The 17,539-nt window shown below is 41.2% G+C and overlaps 1 protein-coding gene across 2 annotated transcripts in view; it reads left to right on the top strand.

Annotated features, from left to right (window-relative positions):
• PARN (poly(A)-specific ribonuclease) overlaps positions 1 to 17,539 on the top strand; it is a 154,978-nt gene that overhangs the window by 13,873 nt on the left and 123,566 nt on the right. Inside the window, exons 8-15 of one of the 2 annotated variants that reach the window (XM_077906700.1) lie at positions 1,152 to 1,217; positions 1,953 to 1,991; positions 3,547 to 3,589; positions 4,641 to 4,721; positions 8,895 to 8,951; positions 12,089 to 12,166; positions 16,076 to 16,119; positions 17,236 to 17,278. In XM_077906700.1, the coding sequence (XP_077762826.1) occupies positions 1,152 to 1,217; positions 1,953 to 1,991; positions 3,547 to 3,589; positions 4,641 to 4,721; positions 8,895 to 8,951; positions 12,089 to 12,166; positions 16,076 to 16,119; positions 17,236 to 17,278 (451 nt within the window). Of the gene's footprint in view, positions 1 to 1,151; positions 1,218 to 1,952; positions 1,992 to 3,546; positions 3,590 to 4,640; positions 4,722 to 8,867; positions 8,952 to 12,088; positions 12,167 to 16,075; positions 16,120 to 17,235; positions 17,279 to 17,539 lie in introns of both variants that reach the window. The other variant, XM_077906699.1, reaches the window with a different exon arrangement.

Raw genomic sequence — 17,539 nt, 5'->3', positions numbered from 1 at the left:
TTGTCTGAAGGCAGGGGAACAAAATAGACTCATCCAGATGTTTGCAGGATATCCCCATTTTTGTTTGTTTTGTTTTATTTTGTTTCTTTGAATGGAGTTTCTGACTAGCAGAAACTGCCCCTGGCAGTCGCAGACCTGCCCCTGGAGGAGCATCTGGTTTTACTGCGTTTTCGGTATAACTGCTTTACCAAAAAAGTAAAAATTAATTAATTACTTAATTTTACTTGAGTATAGTTGACATACAGTGTTATATTAATTTCAGGTGTACAACTTAGTGATTTGACAGGTTTGTACATGATGCTCTGTTCAAAAGCATAGCTCCCATCTGTCTCATTATTTCACTATTACAGTATCATTGATGGTATTCCTTGTACTCTGCTTCTTATTCCTGTGACTTACTTATTTCATAACTGGAAGCCTGTATCTCCCTTTCCCCTTCACCCATTTGCCCAGCCCCCTACTCTCCTTCCCCAGAAAAGTAAAAATTTAAATTACTTGTATTGATGAATCCTTGAGAAGTTTTACTAACTTGTGAATAATAACAACAAAAAGAATATGTCCACATAAAGTGTTTTAAGATTTTATTTATTTATTCCTGAGAGACACAGAGAGACAGAGACACAAGCAGAGGGAGAAACAGGCTTCTTTTGGGGAACCCAATGCAAGACCTGATCCTGGATCACAACCTGAGCCAAAGGCAGATGCTTAACCACTGAGCTACCCAGGTGCCCCATAAAGTATTTTTTAAAAAGATTTATTTATTTAGTTTGAGACAGAGAAAGAGGGAGAGAGAAAGCACGAGTAGGAGGGGCAAAGGGAGAGGGAGAGAGAATCTCAAGTAGACTCCATGCTGAGCAGGGCGCCCCACATGGGGCTTGATCACACGACCCTGAGATCACAACCTTCGCTAAGACTGAGAGTTGGATGCTTAACCAACTGCTTGCTGCCCCCCGCTCCCCTCCAATAAAATATTTTTATGTGTAACCACGTATAACTTTTAAGTGTAGCTAAAAACTTATAACCTGACTGGGTAGAGTCACACTGTCCTATGTGCCTATGGTTAGATTGCTTCTGAGTATGATGATTCTCTTGGTTGATGACTTCATTCCTTTAAAGATATTGATGTTGATGTTTTCATTCTAATTCCTCAGAGAGAAAATAGAAAATTTACTACAAAGTGAAGAAAGCAAGAACTTGGATTTAGAGCCATGCACTGGGTTAGTTGCCCTGAATATTCCCATATGTTCTTTTTTTGGAGTGGTGGATGATTTCTGGCATGGGCTCCATTTTGGTCTTTGAAACACACATTCGCAGTCTTTTTATTATTTGTATGTTTCCAAGATGTCAGCACTAACTTTAGCATTAACACAGTGAGGACAATGGTATATTGAGACACTGAATGAACAGTCTGTCTAGTGCTGGAGGGGAGAAAACACTCATGCATCTTCGGCTTTAATGTACCCTCTAGAGTGGCATAATTATGTTAGCCTTGAGGAGTGCTTGATCCATGAACGCTTCGAAGGGAAGAATTCACTGTCAGCCCCCTTCTCTCCTTTGAATTTCTCTCTGCAGTAAAAAAATGTCAGCGTTTCAAAGAGGCAGTGACTCAAATACCTTACTTCCCTTTTACTTTGAGACTAGCTTCAAAAAGCGTTTTAATGCATGCGCCTATTTGAAAGTCATCATACAGCCACAGGAAGCGATGCTGTGGTTAGACAAGAACTTTTACATCCTCGAAAAATGTGATAGAATAATATTAAAGAACATTCTGATGAAGACAAGTGGCAAAGGATCCTGCCACCGCAAACATCCTGCCTGTTTTTGTGTGTGTCTTACCTGTCACATCTCATGGAGTTGCTTTTAAAAGTTAAATGTCTTTCTCAGCCAGTGCTTGATCAGTTAGGATTTCTTTTAATGAGCCCAAATCAGTATCTTCTCTTTTGTTTTTATAGGTTCCAAAGAAAACTAATCTATCAGACTTTGAGCTGGAAGTAAGTGTTTATATTATATTGTATGTGAGAGCTCTGTGAGGGACCCAGGATTTAAAACTAAGTATTATCCTTTAGCTCTTTTTTCACTTTTGAGATTCTGCAGTTTGTAATGATTTGATCATAGCACATTCTTGGGCTGTTCTTTAATTGTGTTACTTCCCCCTACTCCTTAAGTTCCTTGAATACCCACTATTTTTTTTTGTTGTTATTTCCTAGCAGATGATTTTAAGCCTTTAAAATTTTCTTTTCATTATCACTTTGGTCTTAAGTCCATGAAGTTCTGGATGTATAGTGTTCTGGTCTTTGAAGGTGTATGATACAGATTGAGTCTCGGGATTTTTTTTTTTTTAAGATTTTTATTTATTTGTTCATGAGAGACACAGAGAGAGGCAGAGACACAGACAGAGGGAGAAGCAGTCTCCTCGCAGGGAGCCTGATGCAGGACTCGATCCCCGGACTGGGATCACACCCTGAGCTGAAGGAAGATGCTCAACTGCTGAAATACCCAGGCATCCCTGGGTTTTGAGATCTAAGAAATAGCTCAGATGAATGCTCTTTTTAAAGCAGGGGTTGGGCCATGGGTGAGTTTCAGGAGGTCTGTGAATCCCCCAAAATCGCATCCATTGTTATGTGCATGTATTTTTCTGGATGTGTTTCCATAGATTTCTGTGGAAATCTTTTTTTTTTTTTTAAGAGAGAGAGAGAGAGTATGTGCATGTGAGGGGGGTTGTGGAACAGAGGGGCAGAGGGTGAGGGAGAAAATCTCAAGCAGACTCCGATCTGAGCAGGGAGTCTGACTTGGGGCTTGATGTCATGACCTTGAGGTCACGACTGGAACTGAAATCAAGAGTAGGATGCTAAACTGACTGAGTCACCTAGGCACCCTATTTCTGTATTTTCCAAGTGGCTCTCTAATCCACAATTTGAACATTAGTGTTGAACAGTTGGATGTTTATATTTGACTTTGAGGTTCTTGTTCTCCCATTAGAATCTGCAATGATGTGTATACTTGGAATTTACTTTGAATAAATGGGAAAAGGACCATTGTCCTCTGACTGGGCTCCTTTCCTGTTGTGTTACCCTTGCAGTGTACTCCATGTAGGTTCCAGATTCCTTTCCTTGGCTATTGCAAATTACCATGTCAAAGTATAGCAGAGTTAACTTACCTCAGACCTCTATGTATGCCCTGTATTATCTAAAATGACCTTCAAAATTTCACCTAGGAAGTAAATGTTACTATATTTGGAAGCGAGATTTGACTGTGTGGTAATGAGCTGAATGTATTATGTGATGCATGACTTGTCAGAAGATGCCTGTGTCCTAAAAAATTTAATTTGAAATCCGATGCACTCCTGACTTTTAAAAGCAGACATAGAGAAACATTTGGCAGCTGCAATATTATGGACAAGACTTACTAGAAAGTCTTCATTATAGTAGTATATATATTAATGAAAGTTAACTAAATTACAGCCATAGAGTTGCTTTGAAAATACCTAGGGTTTTAGCTGTCATTGTCTCCTCTAGTGATGTCCCGTTGTCTCTCTCTCTTCTTTAGGTATCCCAAAGGCATTCATGTTGACACTTTAGAAACTGAAAAGGTAACCCCAAGAACTATCCAGGGCCAAACACATGGAATGATATATTGACATGCTAAGAGTCAGGGTTGACTCCTGGCTGTGCTTCCTATGAACTGGGTGACCTTGGGCAAGTCATGTCACCTCTGGATCTGGAAGCCTTGTCTTCCTCATTGGTACTCTGGGGACAAGCCTGACAATGACAGTCTGTCCCTGTTTCACAGCTATTTTGTGGGTTAGCGGACATGAACATGCTTTGTTAACTTGAAAGTATATAAATGTTAGTATGCATTCTAATTGTGGTAGAAAGTTATGGTGCTCTACATGAAAAAAGTGGCTTCCTGTTAGATGGGCACATGAAATTAAATGATAGAATCTGCGGCATTAAGCATCAGCATTGCTATGGCATGTATTCCATCGCAGAGATGCGATGATGGAACCGTAATGGCTACTGGGAGGCTGGTGGTGGGCTTCTTTAGGAAAATTTTAGAATTTCAGAATTTTGTGGATGCTCTTAAGAATTTTGTGGTTGCTCTTAAGTCAGATGTCAGATGAAATAAGAGATGAAGTAAATGGAAAACTCTAGCTAGAAGATAAATCTCAAACTTTGACACAGGGTGTGGTGTGCTTAATTGATACAAAGTAGAATACATGAGAAAGAAGGGATTAGTTTTCTGACACCAGGGAGTCCAGGATTTTTTTCCTTAGGTCATCAAAATATACAGAAATTTTATTTTAAAGCCAACTGTTTAGAAATTCACATTTACATGAAGCATAACTTCTTAGTGTTCATCATGGAAAGTGTCTTATTCTTGTAGTCTGTTGATATTTTGAACTGACCTCTGTTGGGTTGAATTAATAAACTGCAGGCAAACGTCATGCAAGCACAGAGACAGAATTTTGGTTTGTAACACACCAGCTCAGTTTTTGGTGGCATTTCAAAATGCTTTCAGCATGTTTAGCCCATGAAAGGCTGTGTGCTGGCAAAACATATAACTCCGAATGGTAGCAGAATCTGGATTGTTTGAGATCAGATTGCTTCCTGAAAGTTGTACTTCTGCTTTATGTCTTTTAGAAGGAGCGCTACATCGTCATCAGCAAAGTAGATGAAGAAGAGCGTAAGAGGAGGGAGCAGCAGAAACTCGCTAAGGAACAGGTGAGTCATTTTCACGTTCTTTGGGTGAGAAACGACAACTCGATACTGACTTAGGCCTTTCTGTATGTTTGTAGGTCTTGTGTCACATTCAGTGTGATGAATAGTGTCCTACCATAGCAGTATTGAATTGGCAGAGAAACCTAGAACAGAACGAGGGTAACTTAAAGTTAAAATTTTTTTTAGAGATTTTATTTATTTATTCATGAGAGACACACACACACACACACAGAGAGGCATAGACACAGGCAGAGGGAGAAGCAGGCTCCATGCGGGGAGCCCTATGTGGGACTTGATCCCAGGACTCCAGGATCACACCCTGAGCCAAAGGCAGATGCTCAACCACTGAGCCACCCAGGCATCCCCAAGGTTAAAAGCTTAGACATAGCCACCAAAGTGAGTCTGACATGGTGGTTGACCAGCACCAGCCTTTGCCTGTGTGAATCAGTCTTGAAGAAAGTATCCTTGGTCATTATTCAGATTGTGTGTCACTGAACTGCACGCATCATTCAGATTGTGTGTCACTGAACTGCTAATATTGCTGTGTTTAGCTTCGGGCACAGTTGCTGGTTTTCCTAAAACAAACTGTGGAACCTGTGATTCAATAGATTAGGATGACATGGCTGTATTTGCATTGTTAGAGAGCATCACTCTGGTTGCTGTCTGGAGAGTGGATTCCAGAGGAGGACCAGAGGCAGGGAGATAGAACAATTATGCTGTGGAGTAACCTAGCTATGAGATGTCAGTAGGTTGGAATAGGATAGTGAGTAGTAATTTAGGTGGAACCTGGAGATATTTAGAAGGTAGAATCAGTGGAATTTGGAATTGAGTGTGGGCACTGAAAGTGGAGGGGAGGGCAGCCCAGGTGGCTTAGTGGTTTAGCGCTGCTTTTGGCCCAGGTCATGGTCCTGGAGACCCAGGATTGAGTCCTATGTTGGGCTCCCTGCATGGAGCCTGCTTCTCCCTCTGCCTGTGTCTCTACCTCTCTCTCTCTCTGTGTGTCTCTCATGAATAAATAAATGAAATTAAAAAAAAATTGTCATGCAACCTAGCCAGACTACCTTAAAAAAAAAAAGAAAAAAGTGGAGGGAATAAAAGAAAGATACTCAAGCCATAATTTTGAGCAACTGGGTAGACTGGTGTCAGATGGGGAGGGCCAGAGTGATACTGGTAGGGAGACACAGGCAGAGGAGACCAAGAGCTCACACATGCATAAGGCAGGGCCATAGCTGACTGATTCAATCAGTAAAGGGACAAAAAGCTACTGTTGGATTTAGATAGTTTATTGCTTATATAGAGAAGGAAGATAAGCCAGAGGTGCCAGCTGCATTTGGTCCCACATGCCAAAAAGACAACACTAAAACCAAAGGGCCAGGAGACTGCAGCGGGAGTTTTGGCTGCCCCATTACTAAGGAGCCAGTTCTAGACTGTAGCTGAGTGCTTTTCTCTGTTGTAGCTCTCTTCTGCAAAGGAGGGTGGGGCAGAAAGCCCCATGCCTCATCAGAACCTGGGAGGTAGTGAGAAGTACTCCTGACTGGAGAGAGGGAGGCAGGTAGGAGATGGCCTCATAGCAGCTCCTCACAAGCCTTGGCCTCCCACCCGCTCTTCCTGGGCTGTTCCACCAACACAGAGATGGGTCGTGACTCAGGCCTTTGCCTATGTGATATGTGGATACATGCAAGATCACTATGGCGTCATGGCAGAGCTGTCCCCCAACAGTGGAAAATGATGTCACCCTCTGTTTTTGACTCAATGACATTTTAGATGTCTTGGGGCATCCAGTAGTGGGTGTCCTATAGACAGACTTGTCATTCTGGAGCTCAGTAGAGAAGGTGAGGTGAGAACTAGGTGTGGCTCTCATTGGTGGGGACACCGGGCCTGGGCTGGAGCACCTACCTTGCACTGAAGAATGAGAGTAAGATGGTCTGGGGTAGGTGCTTGAGGGATCTAGCCTTAGATCTTAGGCAGAAGGAGAAGAATGTGCCCGGAGAGTCTTGAGACCAGCAGCCAAGCAGAATGTTCCAAGAGGGGAATGTCAGCAGAGGAGAAGAATAAAGACTGAGATGTGGCTACTGGGTTTAGCCTTGGGAGTAGTTTTTCTTTTTTTAAAATAATAATTATTAAGTGTTGCAGTAAAAGTTTAATAACAGTTTTGAGAGCTAGAATTCCAATCCAGAGGACAGAGGAGAACAAGACAGAAGTTTGAGACCCAAGGGAACTGGGATATTTAGCAGGGACTCCAGCACAGTTCTCATTATTCCAGGAATTCAGATTTTCATCCACTTGACAAGAAAGACCTCTGGTCACAAGGAAGAATGGACACTGGTATAGGAATTAGGGTCGAATTAGTTATTCACCAGTTGTAGTGTATTCACCGTATGTTCAGGCATGGTGATAGATGCAGAAGGCATAAGAACAAATGATTTTTTTGATTTATTTATTAGAGCGTGAGCAAGATAGAGCGAGCAAGCACTGGGTAGGGGAGAGGAGCAGAGGGAGAAGCAGACTCCTTACTGAGCAGGGAGTCTGACAAGGGGCTCGATCCTACTATAACCCCAAGAGCATGACCTGAGCTGAAGGCAGACCCTTGACTGACAGAGCTACTTAAGCACCCCCAGAGCAAATGATTCATGACTTTCCTATCCAAGAGTTCATTGTCTGGGAGAAAGTCATAAAGATGTCATTAAAACATTTGCATAGGAAAATGAAGTTTTAAAAAAATATTCCAAAAAATTAAAAAAAATTAATTGTGGCAAAATACACATAGTGTACAATATACTATCCTGTTTCTAGGTGTACAGTTCTGTAGTGTTAAGTGCTTCCATCTTGTTGGGTAGCCACCACCATCCATCTTAGGAAACTGTTACTTAGGTAATTGTTCTTGTCCTGTAAAACTGAAACTCTGTCCCCATTAAACAGTAACTCCCTGTCTGCTCCCTGCCCCAGCCCCTGTCAAACATCATTGTACCTTCTGAGTTTGACGACTCTAGGTGCCTCATGTAAGTGGAGTCATACATTTGTCTTTTTGTGGTTGGTTTATTTCACTCAGCATAGTGTCCTCCAGGTTCATGCATGTTGTACCTGGTGTCAGAATTCCCTTCCTTTTTAGGCTGATCAGTAGCCCATTGTCCGTATAGACCACATTCCTTCTTCTATCTATCATAGACAGTGGGTTGCTTCTACCTTTTGGTTCTTGTGAATAATACTGCTATGATCGTGGGTGTGCAAATTCTTTTGGAGTCCTTGCTTTCGGTTCTTTTGGGCATATACCCAGAAATGAAGTTGCTGGATCGTATGGAAGTTCTATATTTAATTTTTTGAGAAACTGCCATACTGTTTTCCATAGCGACTGTACCACTTTACATTCCCCCCAATAGGGCACAAGTGCTCCAGTTTCTCCACATCCCTGCCAACACTTATTAGCTTGAGGGTAGTTTAAAGAGATGAACAGTTTCAGAGAGAGTGAGGCCAGAGAGCAGAGAGCTGCAAAGAGCTGGCAATGAAACGAGTTCATGGGCAGAGAATTGTCGAGTAATGCAGCTATGATGTGACAGGAAGGGTTAGCAGGTGCATGCAGCTCAGCACTGAGAATGGGGTGTCAAGATAGAGAAATTGAGCCTTTTTAGGTATCATTGGGAGGAAAAGAGAGAAGAAACTGGGTGGGGCTGAGTCTCAGAGTGCTGTGCTATAAATGTCCAAAAATGCATCTGACAAGGAAAAAAGCCAGGAGTTAGGAGAGTGCTTGATTTGATCAGTCAGCTGCCAGATGGGCTTCCTCAGAATTTAATGCAGTATTGAATTTGGCCAGCAGGTGGCAGCTTTGAAAAGTTTGTGTTTCTAAGGCCACTTGCTGGACTTTGGAGATTTCAGCAAACGATATGAAATGATGGGTAAATCCTAGGCATCGTTATTTTAGTAACTAATGAATAATTTGGTACTTGCTTATTCCACGTTCTGAAACAGAAGAAAGGTTTGTACATATGTCATATGTTCTGAAACAGAAGAAAGGTTTGTACATATGTACACATGCATGGTTTGGGATGATGGAGATAGAGCCCAGGAAACTAAAGCTAACTCAATATAACATGAAAGTGCTTTTTGGAGCTAGGCTTTAACCTGTTCAAATAAGGAATCTGTTTATGTCAGTAGTTTTCTCGGTTTGTTTCTCTAAATCAGGAAGAACTGAATGATGCTGTGGGATTTTCTCGAGTCATTCATGCCATTGCCAATTCGGTAAGTGAACCAGGCTTTTTCTTTTTAACACGATTCATTTAAGGTGAAATGCGTGCTCATCACTGCCAATTACCCATTTGGTTGTGTGTAGAATGTTTACCTGGTATGGAGGGAAACCGTGGTTACAATGTGCTCGGTGACATCATAATTGCCAATTGGATCCACGCCATTTTCTGGAAGGTTTACTTGTCCCTACAAGAAAATGGCAGTGAAACTGGAGCCTGGCTGGCTCCACTGGTAGAGCATGTGACTGCTGATCTTAGGGTAGCAAGTTCAAGCCCCACAGTGGGTGTAGAAATTACTTAAAGATAAAAAAATTAAAAAAAAAAAGCTTTTCTTGTAAAATGTCTAGGAAGATTATGCTTGATGCCCTTATATGCTCCATGAAACTAACTTTTATGATTCTCAAAACCATTTAAGAAGTAGAATAAGCAAGTAAGGAGTAATGGGAAAAATAATGGGGTATCTGACTAAGGGCGTTTTATTCCATAATTAGAAGAACCTAGAGGACAAAGATAATCGTGTTGGGTTCTTCTGCATAACTGTAATGGAATCTCCTGTGTGATGGCCTTGATAATACTTGATAAATTTTAAAAATGTGTTGACCATTTGTGTAAATATGCTGGAGTATTCCATGATAGGCATGGTGGACATTTTTGCTTGTTTTCTAAGGCCCTTTGGAAAAGAAATAATCTTAGGTGCTGAGCTTTACACCCAGGACACTTTAAGGCCGTAGAGAGCCCCTCCGTGTTCTGTGTTCCGTGGCTGTCTCACCACCAGGTGCAGGCTTGTGAGAATGGGAGTGCCTGAGGGGAGGCTTGTGGCTGCCCCCAACTGGGAATAATCGGCAGTTACAGAGCCCTGTGAAAGAAGTCAGTGAGGTCATCAGAACAGTGTAGAAAGTTGGATGAGTCTGCAGAGAAACGAAACAAAGATGAGCGTCTGTTCAGAAGTGGCTAACAGGCATCCAGAGAAGCAAGGAGGAATTTCTGGTCATATTTGCTCACATCATTATCCATCCTTAGCCAGCAGACTTCAGAGAAGTGGTTGATTTGACTGAGGCCAGCCCTAAAATACAGACCCATCAGCCGTCACTTGGCTTTGAGCTCCTTGTGGCCATCCCCGATGGTGGAGTCTGTTTGCTTGGTTCAGACTCTGATGCCTTCACTGGCTGTGTGCAGCTCCTTGTTGTCCGGCTCCTACAGAATAATTCCCAGCGTGTTGTTGACCGTTGGTGGTTAACGTCACAAAGCATACTATGAAGAAAGCTCCCTTTATCAGTGACCCAGACATTTAAAATTTGGAAGTAACACATCTTAAAAACAGGCTCTATAAAGCCAGGGAATACTCAACACTCTTAAATATTTATGTCCCACCACATTCTTTCCCTGCTAGTCTTACTAGTAAATCTGTATTTTCTGTACCTTTTTTTTTTTTTTTTTTAAGATTTATTTATTCAGAGAGAGCGCGAGAAAGGCAGAGACACAGGCAGAGGGAGAAGCAGGCTCCATGCAGGGAGCCCGATGTGGGACTTGATCCCGGATCTCCAGGATCACACCCCGGGCTGCAGGCAGCGCTAAACCACTGCGCCACCAGGGCTGCCCTTCTGTAGCATTAAAACACTTCATTTTGTACTAATTTTACACTCATAGCAAATAGTGGAAATCGAGAGAAGAAATAGAAGAGAAATAGTAGAAAGGGAAATAGTAGAGAGTTTCTACAGATTCTTCACCTTGCTCCCCTTTTGCTGATGTCTCCTATGACCATGTGGTTATCAGAACCAGGAGATGAACACTAGTATGATACTATGACCAAACTCTAGGCCTTATTTGAACTTCATCACTTTTCCGACTGAGTTCATGGTTCTTTTCAGGAACCACATTTACTTGTTCCTTTTCCTTAGCATTCAGCAGTCTGTTATAATCTCAGTGGCTTTTTTTTTTTTTTTTTTTTTTTGCTTTTGTTTTTAAAGATTTTATTTATTTATTTGAGAGAGAGGGAAAGGGAGAAAGAGAGAGGGAGAGCGAGAGCAAGCAGGGGAAGACTGCGACATGCAGACTCCACACTCAGCGCAGAGCGCAACATGGGGCTTGATCCCACGACCCTGAGATCATGACCTAAGCTGTAATCAAGAGTCAGATGCTTAACTGACTGAACCACTCAGGTGCCCCAGCCCCTCTCCTTTTTTGAGCACCAACTTAGATCACAAGATGTTCAGACTCAGGCTGTGTTTTCCATGCCTCAGTTCTAGAATCCATGAGTTCCCCAAGGAGTCTTGGTTTCTTTTATTGAATAATGGTGTTTAGAAACCCTGATCTGGCACCAGGTACTGCTGTGGTGTTCTGACCCAAAAGGACAGTTTGTCTTTTGGATTGGGAAGATTTTGTATGTAACTGTTTATGTTATGTAATTATGTTTAGCCCAGTGTTTCTAGACGTATCTGAAGATGCACTGGGACATAGATCCACTGTAATGACCAGATAGATACTTTTTGTTAAAAATAGTGTAACCTGGATGGCTAAATCTAAGTTGGTGTTCCATTGTGGTAGTTTAATTTTTATCACAGTGGAGTGATTTATTGAACCCATATTGTACTTCGTTTGGCAAAAAAGCAATGAATTGCATTGGAAATTGTATTTAAGAACATTCCTCGTGAATTTTGACATAGATGTGAAGGAAACAAGATTCATTCTGTTTACTAGAATTAGAGATTATTTTTACCTTTCAGTGTTGTTATGAATATGTCTTTTATATATAAATGAGTTGTTTAAAGAATGCACTCGTAGAATAGATATTTGGAGCCTGTTCACAAATTATTGATAGTTCAACATACTTAGCATTTTTCACTTTTAGAGCTCTTCAATAAAAATTTTACTACTTCTGGTTCTTGAGGGTGGCAAGGTAAATAAAAAGCAGAGATCAATGAAATCAAAGTCATTGGAGCTTTTACTTTGCATAATGGATTTAACACTCTGAAACTCTTAAATAGGAATAAAGCCAGCCCTAACTTACTTATTTGAATATGGTTTAAAATAAGTTCAGTACAAAATCCTCATAGACTCTGAACCATACATTTCACTCTCAAGCCCCAATATGATTTTGTGCTAAGAAGTCTTCTTCACCCTGACTTTCTTTAGGGAAAACTCGTTATTGGACACAATATGCTCTTGGATGTCATGCACACAGTTCATCAGTTTTACTGCCCACTGCCTGCGGTAAGTGACCTGTCAGTCCACGTTAAAAATTCACGATTTCTTGACATTTGCAGTGATGTGGTTGGAACTAGAGAATATTATGCTAAGCAAAACAAGTCCATCAGAGAAAGACAAATACTATGTGATTTTACTCACGTGGAGTTTAAGACAAAAAAAACCCAAATGAGCAAAGGGAGGAAAAAGCAAGAGAGGGAGACAAATCAGGAAACAGACTTTTAACTCTAGAGAACACACAAATGGTTATCAGAGGGCAGGGAGGCAGGGGAATGGGTGAAATGGGTGATGGGGATTAAGTTGTGCACTTGTGATGAACACTGGGTGTTGTATGGAAGTGTCAAATCACTATCTTGTACTCCTGAAACTAATACAATGCTGTATGTTAACTAACTGGAATTAAAAACTTAGAAGAAAAGAAAAAGAAAAAATCATAATTCCTTATTACTGAGAAAGCATTCTCTATGTGAGTGCTGTTTCTTTGTATGCAGCACATTCCCAGAGAGAGTCTCAGGCACTTGGTTGTAAAATTTTGAAGAGACGTACTTACAAGTTGTTGTAAGGGATCTTCAGTCATCTGACATTGGCAGAGCAGAGTTGAATATTTGTTTCGACTTGACGCCAGTGGTTTGCTCCGTTAGTGCTGGGCAGGGGTACCTTGGCCACAGGTGTGGTCTTCTCATTTGCTAGGGCTAACATTAGCCATAGATTTGTTTCAACTTGATGCCAGTGGTTTGCTCAGTTAGTGCTGGGCAGGGGTACCTCGGTCACAGGCGTGGTCTTCTCATTTGCTAGGGCTAACATTAGCCATAGATTTGTTTCAACTTGATGCCAGTGGTTTGCTCAGTTAGTGCCGGGCAGGGGTACTTCAGCCACAGGCGTGGTCTTCTCATTGGCTGGGGCTAACATTAGCCATAGTGGGGCCATTGAAAGGGCTCTGGGTCTGCTAAACTGGATCAGGTCCTGCAAAATTTGTGATTACCTCTTGCTCAGCTGCTTCCTTTAGATTTTCTGTTAACCTTGGCGTGTTTTTGCTCTTGGAGCCAAGTTGTCTCAGTGCACCAAGATATAAGCTTTTCTGGCTCTTTTGGAAAAGAGTTTCTCTTTTGTCTCTTCCTCTTTTGCTCCCTAACTGTGCACACAGGCTCATCTTGCTTGCCTCCCATCACTCTGTCTTCCCCTCTCCTTTATTTGCTCTCTCTCTTTTCTTTTTTGGAAGGAGAGCAACAGCGAGAGAATCTTAGTCTTCATGCCCTATGTGGAGCTGATGCAGAGCTCAGTCTCATGACCGTGAGATCATGACCTGAGCCTAAATCAAGAGGCAGACACTTAACCAACTGAGCCACCCAGGTATCCCCTACTTCACATTTATCATGAGACATTGTTCCATCGGGATCTTGATTACTTTCTTTGGAAAAGTCCAGTAAAGCCCCGCTGTGAATACAGTAGGTCTTTTGCTCCCCTTGTTCTCTTTCCACATGACAACCGTATCACCTGCTCTGGGACTCAAAGACTCCATGGTGGTGAGTCTCAAAACAAATTTGGTAGCTGTGAATTTGTAGTGGATAAATCTCAAGAGCTGATGTTTACTTCAGATCAACTGCCTCTATTGGGCAAAGAGATCAAAAAGCATAGCAGCTCCTCATGATTTTTTTTTTTTAAAGATTTTATTTATTTATTCATGAGAGACACAGAGAGGCAGAGACACAGGCAGAGGGAGAAGCAGGCTCCCTGCGGGGAGCCTGATATGGGGCTTGATCCCGGGACTCCATGATCATGACCTGGGCTGAAGGCAGACGTTCAGCCACTGAGCCCCCCAGGTGTCCCCTCTAATGATTTTTTGACCTTTAAACCAGTGAAGTGACTGGTAAGGAAAGAGGAAAGTGATTAAAATCTTAAAAAAAAAAAAAAAGAAAAAAAGAAAAAATAAATACTGCCTATATGGCTGTTTCAAACACCAGAGTCTGGCACATAGGAGACATTACATATTGAATTAACAAATGAGTATCTTCTGACTGTACCAGTTTTATAATCTTCTCATATATGGATCTGTTCATACCACTGACCCTGTTCAAAATTCTGAACCTGATCCCACATGCACTGCTTTTCTATACAGCTGCTGGTTTTTAGCCCGGAATATCCGGCTTTCTGCAATCTGGCCCAACAGCCCTGTGTCTGCTAGTCCCTTATTCTCCTTATTCCCAGCCAGACTGGGTCATTTGTTCCTGGGAACCGCATTGTGTTTTTGCCTGTGGTTTTGGCATACAATTTCCTCCGCTTTGATTTTTCTCCAGCTTTTCTCAACATTTGCTATGTACAACTTTATCTCTTACCAATATCCAGCAAATGCCTCTTCCATGAAGTCTTCCCTGCCTGCTGCCTTGCCCAAGGGGTGATCTTTCCTTTCCCTCTCTCTGAACTCTCACCGAACTGTGGAGCTCTTGTGCATGTGGCTTTTCTTAACTGCTGTCCCTTTCTTCTAGGCAATTAGCTCCCTGGACAAGGAGTGTAACCTTTTTATTGCCTATGTCTAAATGCCTAGCATAGCACATTGTACGTAAGCACTTGGTAAATGTTACCTTGAATGGGACTACCGTAGTTCTGAATCCAGTTCTAGTGGAATCCTACTAGAGCTTGAGGTCTGTTGGCAGAGTAGGATGTGGGTTAGGAGACATGGCTTCATCTCTTGCTTTATTACTTAAGGCTACCTGAGTAAGTAATTGAACTTTGTGTTCTGTCATTGTCAGGAGAAAATGGTTTTCTTTCACCTAGTTTTGGAAGAAGTGTTGAGAGCAAGTGAGAAAACATCTTTAAAATGGTAGAGCTCTTTACATGCACTGGCACCAAATTTTGTGCTTAAAAATATGCTAAAGAATCTGTATTTGGGAGCTGCCTTTTAGGGAAGAGTCTCTTATGAAGAATCTTCTTGATCATTCACCATGACCTGTTAGAGAGAGGGGTCTACATTATAGCCCTGGAAGTAGCCCTAATTCTAATTTTTTTTTTTGCTTTGTGAGGCTTTGTGATAATATTGAGAGGTGACACTTGTCATTATTGCATTTCTCTTTGACCTCGGCACTGAAACCACTTGTTCATGTGTTGTCCGTTAATTTAACGATAGCTCTTGAAAAAGCTGGTAAATATTCCAAACTAGCTAAACACAGTCTGTATTTACAGGCTCAGAAAGCTAATTGGAAATGGCAGTATGCTACGAAGCATGAATAACGCTGAAGAGAAGTGTAGTTACAAAGGGTCAGGAGTATGACTACTCAGTCTGGCGTGGCAATTATGTATGTAAATGAGTTCATTCAAAATTAGATCCATCTCATTTTGGCTTTAGACTCCCTGATGAAAATAAACTGGGAAATGAATTGTCTAATTTAGGCACTTGCTACTGGTGCTTTAGCAATTTTCTGAGTAGTTAAAGCATGCATCGTGCATATTGGAAAGTCTGTGTTTAAATGGGCATTTTAACTAGCATTTTAAAGATATTCTCAGTAAAGGTATAACCTAGTTTACAGTATGTCCATTTCCTATATAAGCCATTTTATTTAAATAACTCTGCTAGCCTCACTATTATGATGGATTCATTTGGTAGAGCTATTACTGAAAGCTTTCTACATGTAATAGAAACTTTTTCCCCTCCTGCTTTAGCCGTAAAATGCTCAGGTTTGTCCCTTTTGGTTATGCAAAAGTTTTATGTTGGATTGTTATGATTCCCAGTCATGAGGGAATTGTGACGATTTTTAGAAAGTAATTATTAACTAGAAATGGATCTGGCAGTTAAGCTTAAAGGGCCCATGTGAGGTATCATGGTTTGAGAAAAGAGCTATGGAGCTTGACATATTTGTGTATGTTTTCAATATTGTGAGTGTAATGGTGAAATTGTAGCAAGTCATTGTCGTCTTTTTTTAGGACTTAAATGAGTTTAAGGAGATGACAACATGTGTTTTCCCCAGGTAAGCTTTCTTTGAGGATTTGTTGTCCTTCATTCAAAATAGTTCTCATACTGTACAAGATACAAATAGGTAATAGTAAAATAGTAAAATAGTAATGATCCAATTATGATTACAATCCAGTTGATAATAACTGGTTAATGGTTTAAGGGGTCTAACTGTGACCGATTGCTTTTGTAATTGATGATTGGTTTGATTGCATTAGAAACCAGAATTTGAACAGGGAGTGAAAGTTGGCAGCACCCCCCTTTTCTCTCACCCCATACCCTGCTGTTGGAAGAATTGGCAAAATCTTCAAGAGTTGACTCTCTCTTGTACGTTGGATGTGCCTTGTCCCAGTCAAGTGACCAGTTGAGGATGTTCTGTAGCCAGTCCAGAACTGTTTGGCTAGAGATTTTAACCCCCTCATCTCTAAGTTGCTGCCTTGACCTGAGAGTGTCTCCCACAGTTAATATCACAGGGTAGTTCTGATATGTCACACGTCACATGTCTGCTAGATCATGTGTCCGCCACGTGGAGCCTCTAGAGCAAGACTCTGTGTTTGAGGACCTGTCTGAAGACGAACAGGTGTGGTGGTAGAGCCGTTGCTCTTACATCTAGGCTAATTCTGCCCTGTTATCTATTACTCTTCACATTTATGTCAAAAGAAAGAGGGTTCTCACACTAGTGTCTGTCTCTCTGCATGTCTTTTTTCATTATTCCAATCTCTGACACCGAATTCTAAGAAATAAAATGGTATGAAACCACCAAATATAGATTTTAACCACCAAGAGTTTATTTTGTGCCAGTCTAGGTGGTTTAGTACTTGGTAATGGCCTGGCAGGTACTAGACCTACAGTGGTATTTAAACCATGTAAAAACTTACAAAGATCTCTGCCGTCTTCTTGGAATCGATATAACCCACACCCTCTCAGGGTACAAGCAGTTCTAGAGCTTGTGCCCTCCCCGACAGCCTCTTGATGAAGAAGGGCTGAGAGTACTGAGCCCCAGTGTAATGTAAGAGAGGTGCTTAATTCTCTTGTTGGCTTTTAGGACAGGAGACTGGCTCTTGGTTTGAGTAAAATACATTTTGGACATTGTGCATTTTGTTTACCTTCTTAAAAATTCTTTTGTTTTTAGACTCTTGGATACAAAATTGATGGCCAGCACACAACCTTTTAAGGTATTTTTAAAACTTGAGCTACCACTGATAAACTTATGTTTGGAACTGTTTTGAATTGATACTAGGAGCTTGAATCAATGACCAGCTAGAATTCTGGTCTAGTTTAATTGTTATTTTCAAGTACATCCAAAAAGGAAAATAATTAGAAAAAGACTAAAAACAAATATACCAAATGTGAATAGTGGTTGTCTTGGATATTGGAATTATTTTTTTCCTCTCCTATATTCTTTTTGTATGTAAACATTTTTAGTATTAAAATAT

The sequence above is a fragment of the Canis aureus genome, chromosome 8 (assembly GCF_053574225.1).
Source record: "Canis aureus isolate CA01 chromosome 8, VMU_Caureus_v.1.0, whole genome shotgun sequence".
In the NCBI taxonomy this organism is placed as follows: domain Eukaryota; kingdom Metazoa; phylum Chordata; class Mammalia; order Carnivora; family Canidae; genus Canis; species Canis aureus.
The sequence above is the reverse complement of the archived record's forward strand: the minus strand, read 5'-3'. Positions and strand labels throughout refer to the sequence as shown.